The sequence below is a fragment of the Pelmatolapia mariae genome, linkage group LG1, assembly GCF_036321145.2.
Source record: "Pelmatolapia mariae isolate MD_Pm_ZW linkage group LG1, Pm_UMD_F_2, whole genome shotgun sequence".
Taxonomy (NCBI): domain Eukaryota; kingdom Metazoa; phylum Chordata; class Actinopteri; order Cichliformes; family Cichlidae; genus Pelmatolapia; species Pelmatolapia mariae.
In genome coordinates this window covers 5,722,934-5,728,762 of record NC_086227.1, presented here as the reverse complement: position 1 = coordinate 5,728,762, position 5,829 = coordinate 5,722,934, and the positions used below count along the sequence as shown (strand labels likewise).

At 40.5% G+C, this 5,829-nt stretch overlaps 1 protein-coding gene across 1 annotated transcript; it reads right to left on the bottom strand.

The window, feature by feature from the left end:
- Positions 1 to 206: 206 nt before the first annotated feature.
- On the bottom strand, positions 207 to 4,537 carry lto1 (LTO1 maturation factor of ABCE1). Its single transcript, XM_063478946.1, has 5 exons — positions 4,430 to 4,537; positions 4,260 to 4,365; positions 4,106 to 4,176; positions 2,253 to 2,370; positions 207 to 1,835 (listed from the first exon to the last, which is right to left on the bottom strand). The coding sequence occupies exons 1-5, from the start codon at positions 4,486 to 4,488 to the stop codon at positions 1,764 to 1,766; spliced, it is 426 nt and encodes a 141-aa protein (XP_063335016.1). The 5' UTR covers positions 4,489 to 4,537; the 3' UTR covers positions 207 to 1,763.
- Between the last annotated feature and the right edge of the window lie 1,292 nt (positions 4,538 to 5,829).

Sequence of the window (5,829 nt, the reverse complement as noted above, 5' to 3'; positions counted from 1 at the left end):
TCTTCCTCTGGATGGCATTACCTTGGCCTCCAGTACCACTGTGAGGAACCACGAAAATGAGAACAGTGGGTTTTAGTGCATGAGGCATAGATAGACGGAGGACCGAAAGGGGGAGAATATGAGGTGTGGTACTGCTCCTGAAAATCAGAATAATTATCGCCACTTAAACAAGGCTTACCACAAAAAAATAGAAAGAGACATATAGATATAGTGAGACTATGCATTTATTTCAGTTACTGTTTTTGTGCATTTTGATGGAGAGGAGCAACCTCCTTCCACTTTGATAGAAATTACACTTACACAGCACTAATTCTCATACACATCACACACAGTTTTAACACCCTCCACAAGCCTGTCCTTACGTTTTTAACCTAATTGTCATATTTCTGTAAATGTCATGTCTAATCTGTTGCTTGCTGCTTTAACAAAAACATATCAGATTACTATTACATTATAAGACAATGAAACACTAAATGTATAAAGGCTAATTTATACTATTGAGCCCGGCGCCATCCTCTGTCAATACAGAATGTTCCATACTAACAGAAAAAAGGCGCTAAACATGTTTTTAAAACTTTAAGCACTTATTTCTTAAATCCAGATCCACAGACAGCGTTACATCTGTGTCAGTTTCTGAGAGCCAGGCTCCATGATGCAAGTTAGGCTTTATACATTTAGTGTTTCATTTCCACTTTTAGTGATGGTAAAAAGGCAAATCAACTCACCTCAAGATTAATTTCAGTTCAAAAGTCCATTCAGTCATAAACCACAGTACGGTGGAACCCCGACTTACGAAATTAATTCGTTCCCGAGGGTCTTTGGTAATCGAAAATTTTTGTAAGTCGAAGCACCCATTGCGCCTTTTGAGTGAACGATAGGCTATAGGCTAATTGCTAACTGCAACAACAATACGTCGTTCAAGTGGAACAGCGAAGCGCAAGTACGAAAGCCAAGGGGTTGTCACATGATTCGGAAGGCATTGTGGGCATTGTGGACATTCTGGGCTCAGCCAATCAGAGCCAGCGGATTTCGTTAGGCGGGTATTTTGCTGTAACACGGGCAAAAATATTGCCGTTAAGTGCCTTCGTAACTTGAATTTTTCGTTAAATGGGGTATTCGTAAGTCGGGGTTCCACTGTATTTACTTCAGTAACATACCCTCTATGTTCCTCCTTTCTAAACAACTGCAGCGGGCACTTTTATTCAGTGAACGCCTTGGTCCAAAAACTGTAAGAACAGTTATTAAAAAACACAAACTGAAGGTCAAGCTGATCTTAACACTGACGTACAATTTATCTGTGAATTCATCCGATTTCCTCAACAGAATGTTCCATCCTCAAAACCTCACCTTAATGTACTTTATCTCCTTCATCAACTGCTTAAAGCAACCATCTAGTTGAAAGAATCTTATTTATTTAATCAAATCTAATGTTACGTTTAAGGACACAACTTTCACTGCCTTACTGTCCTGATGTTTAGTTCTGTAGTCAACTAAAAAACTGCAATAAATCAATTTGTAGGAAATCACAATTCCTGCCCCCAAATTCCCGTTTCTGGGTCTGTAGTGACAGCACATTTTCCTCAGACTTATCTAGATCATCAAGGATCACACAATTCTTGTCTGATTGTCACTGTCTCACACTCCCAGCATTCAGATGAATCCACTGCAGACCATATCTGCTGGGGCATTCAAGGCCGACATCAAATCAGCTTCCACCTTGTGTCTGGGCGCTGGGTCGGCTCTGGTTCACCATCAAGACAGACTTAGAATGAAGTGCCTTCAGCCACGCTGATGTAATCCTTGAAGTCAGCTGGGACACTGAGCATAGAGCAGACCTGCACAGTAGCGACAAAAAAGCAGTGAAGAAAATATGGAAAACACTGAATTGGGTGACACTGTAGCCTTATCTGCTATACACACAGAGGGAAACGAGGAGACAGCTGGAGAAACTACACCAGAGGTATCTTTAATTAACCAAGAACTGTGCTGCACAGTGTAACTACTCAGAAAACTGCAGCTAGCCAGGCTAGCTAGCTAGGAAGCCCATTAGTTAGCTGATTCAAAAAAAAGAAAGAAAAAAAAACAAACTCTTTTTTTGTCCAAATAGAGAACAACCAAAATCTCAGACTCAAGGCTTTAAAACAGTCGTCCACAAACCAGTGAGTGACAGTAGCTAAAATCTGATTTCATATCATGTCACTGGCTCCACAAAAACCTTCATTCCGCTCCGATTAAAACAAGAAATCAAGTACCTGTCTGAACTTAGCTCGAAGCTTGTCCATGTCATCCTGTAGCTTCTGAGACTGCGGATCATCAAGAGGAGAGCTTTGGATCATTCCAAGGAGGGCCTCCAGTGCTTTCACACGCTTTCTGATGGCACACAAGTTGGATTGATATAGAGCTGTAACAATTCCATACACTCCAGACTTTGAAAAGCTAAGAGTGATGACCAGGTGAAACAAATAACTTCTTTCCTAAGGAGTGGAGCAGTAAGATTGTTTAGGTAATCTTCAGTCTTATGCTAAATTCCCAAAGGAAAACATGTCATTTCCAGATATTTTTGATATCTATAGGAACTCTGGGCCTCTGTGGAGTGTGCAGCTGATGTAATGAGGATAACAAAAACTAAGGAGTGCCAAATCATTTAAACATACAGACTGCAAGAGTAACTAGAGTAGGTGTGCAGGTGGGAGTTCAATGCAGTGACTCTACCTCGAGTCACTACTGCACAGACTCTGGCTCATGGCAGCCCGTCTAGTGGAGATTGTGGCACTCTTCCCTGGTGTCACTATTTAATGCGCACCTTGCTGGAGCAGAAACGGGGTTTCACTAATTTAGAAGATCATCAATTAGCCTGGAGAAATAGCTTGCTACTTTATATTTTTTTAAAAAGCCCTCCGTAAAGCTAGAAAATCTTAATATTCATCATTGATTGAAGAAAATACGAACAACACTAGGTTTCTCTTCAGCACTGTAGCCAGGCTGACAAAAAGCCAGAGCTTTGTTGAGCCAATCATTCCTTTAATGTTAACTAGTAATCACTTCATTAACTTTTTACTTTAATCATCAAGAGGAGAGCTTTGGATCATTCCAAGGAGGGCCTCCAGTGCTTTCACACGCTTTCTGATGGCACACAAGTTGGATTGATATAGAGCTGTAACAATTCCATACACTCCAGACTTTGAAAAGCTAAGAGTGATGACCAGGTGAAACAAATAACTTCTTTCCTAAGGAGTGGAGCAGTAAATACTTAAAATAAATACCAAATGCAGTTTGTAAATGATGATTTCATTTCATAAAAAGAACACCATAGCAAGAGTCAAACATGGTGTTGGTAGTGTGGCAGGCTGGGGCTGCTTTAGGACCTGGATAAAAATTGAGGCCTGAACTCTGTTCTCTACCAGAAAATCCTAAAGGACAATGCCAAATAATGCCAAACACAGCAGCAAGTCCACCATTGAATGGTTCCAGGAAAAAAAAACAACCGTTTTGGAGTGGCCTAGTCAAAATGTGGACTTAAATCAGATTAAGATGCTTTGCCATGACTTTAAACAGGCTGTTCATTCTACAGTTCTACAAAGATTAGGCCGAAATTCCTTCACACCAACGTGACATACTCACTGCCAGTTATACTGCAAATGATTAATTGCAAACTGGCAAAACCTACTTTTAAGTTTAGGAGGCAATCATTTTTTCACATAGGGCCATGTAGGTTTTAATTTTTTCCTGTAAAAACTGCATTTTGTATTTTCTAGGGATATTTTAGTCTAGCATTGACATTTGCCACACTGCCTCTGGAACATATTTAAAAAGAGCATTAACACTCACAGCAGCATCAGAGAGAAACAATGCTAGGAACCTATAGCCTACCTACCTCCTGTAACTACACCTGATCAACAGAGCCTGATACATGGATCCTGAACAGGTTTCAGTCCACTCTGTATCTAGCACTTCATCAAAGTGCTGTGTTATTCGGGATTAACATGGCGATCACAGAGTTTTCAAAGACGCAGAGGGCAGAGAGCCTGTACTAGCTGAGCTGTGGTGTACAGTGATGAACAGCAGCAAGGGAACGACTGGAGGATCGTGTTTAAGGTGGTCCTACCTTGATTTGCCATCTATGTTGTTTTGGAGGACACATTTCCACGTGATTGCAAAGCCGTAATAGAAGGACATCTGTCAGAGACAACAGACAGTAAACCTCTCTGAGCACCCGGAGGTCACACGTTGAATCACACAGTTAAGGGTTCTGTCCTCACCTCGCAGGACAGCCGGGCTCCGTGACAAGCTCCGTGTCTGCGGCCGTCCTGAAGCCCTCGGCGGCTCCCCCTCTCAAAACCTTCCCGGTAGCCTTCATCTCGGAACCTGCGAAACAACCAAACTGAGCTTCAGACTGGTACAGGAAGCAACATCTATTCACAAAACCCACCTTTCTTCTGCAAACACAATGCTATCAAACAGGTCATCGTCCATTCTCATGCCGGCCATTGCCCCAACTTCCGGCTAACTCGCCGGAAATTGTTATCTGACTGAACTCTGAACACGGCAGCAGTGCCACCCCCAGGGTAGGAGGAAAAGTGTTCTCAGACGGTATGATTTTATTTGATTTTATTTTTTGTCCCGTGCTTTAACAAACGCATAGAAATCAATAAAGCAGTTTCTCAGTTGTGCAGGACAGCAGCCTGTTTTAGCTCTTTTTAAAGATTCAGCTCCTTCAGTTCAACTCCCACAAAAGAGCCAAATCTTAAAGCTCCCAAATGGCTGTTTTTAGTATAATTCGGTGCTTCTAATTTAGCCTAATTTAGCAAAGATGAATGTTTTGTGTGTTGGTGAGTAACTTTAAGTGTTTTCATAAAAGTTGTTCTTTTGCGCATTTACTACTACTGGGGAGAACTTACATGGGGTTTAAGTCCTGTAATAAAGTTTGAATTCTTTTGTCTTTCACAATAGAAAATGACTAACAGTTACTGGCTATCATCTCACCCAGCTCCTAATCAACATGTATCTGTAGCATCCCCGGTTGAAAAGATGGTCTCTAAAACCGATGGTTCACAATCCTTTTATTAAACAGCCTTGTATGTGAACACACCGTAAGAGCTACAACATATACAGAATAAAAAATACCATTAGTAAATAGAAAACAGCATGTTACCTTTAACCTTTTGCCTTATTTATTAATCATAAATGAATTATTTTTACGTTAAATTAATGCACCTTTCAGTCCTTGACGATCTCTATTGAGTGCTATTACCATGTATATTTATTAAACTCTTCTAACATTAAGCCAGTACTGACTTTTTCTATACCATGAAATTAAATACAACATATTACAACTGTCTTTGACCTTACATAGCCTATAACAGTGAAGGTTCACTGTTATAGGCTATGGTAACCAATGCTTTGCTGACTAAGCATGACACATTTACCAATGTGCCCTCTAGTGGGTGAAAACATATCCGTTACACTTAGTACTGGTCAGCAGCTTTATTCTTTGTGAAATAACAAAGTACACATTTACACAACAAAACTTTGATGCCAACCTTGTTCCCTCATCAACCAGGTGCTAATGAACAGTTTGCAACTTAGAGTTACACTTAATAGCTGTCCTTTTCCCGTTTTTAACCGCTGAGCACACCTTCTCTTTCTCATTGAAACTCACGCTTCTGCTGTATAGTTTACGTCAACTGGTTTACAACACGTTGTTGTTCTTTACCTTTCAAAGTATAAGCATTACCTGTGTCCAAGCTGCAACAGAATAATAAGCAATTATGAACCAATTTACAATAAGAAAATATCAATAATGTCATTTACACTGGGGGCACTGTTTTT

What these genes read in the sequence shown, in the direction of transcription:
- lto1 (XM_063478946.1), bottom strand. Translation starts at nt 4,488, where the DNA reads ATGGCCGGCATGAGAATGGACGATGACCTGTTTGATAGCATTGTGTTT. An exon ending in ATTGTGTTTGCAGAAGAAAG is followed by an intron (nt 4,366 to 4,429) that starts GTGGGTTTTGTG and finishes GTTGTTTCGCAG; the next exon opens with GTTCCGAGATGAAGGCTACC. An exon ending in TTCGAGCTAAGTTCAGACAG is followed by an intron (nt 1,836 to 2,252) that starts GTACTTGATTTC and finishes GCTACTGTGCAG; the next exon opens with GTCTGCTCTATGCTCAGTGT.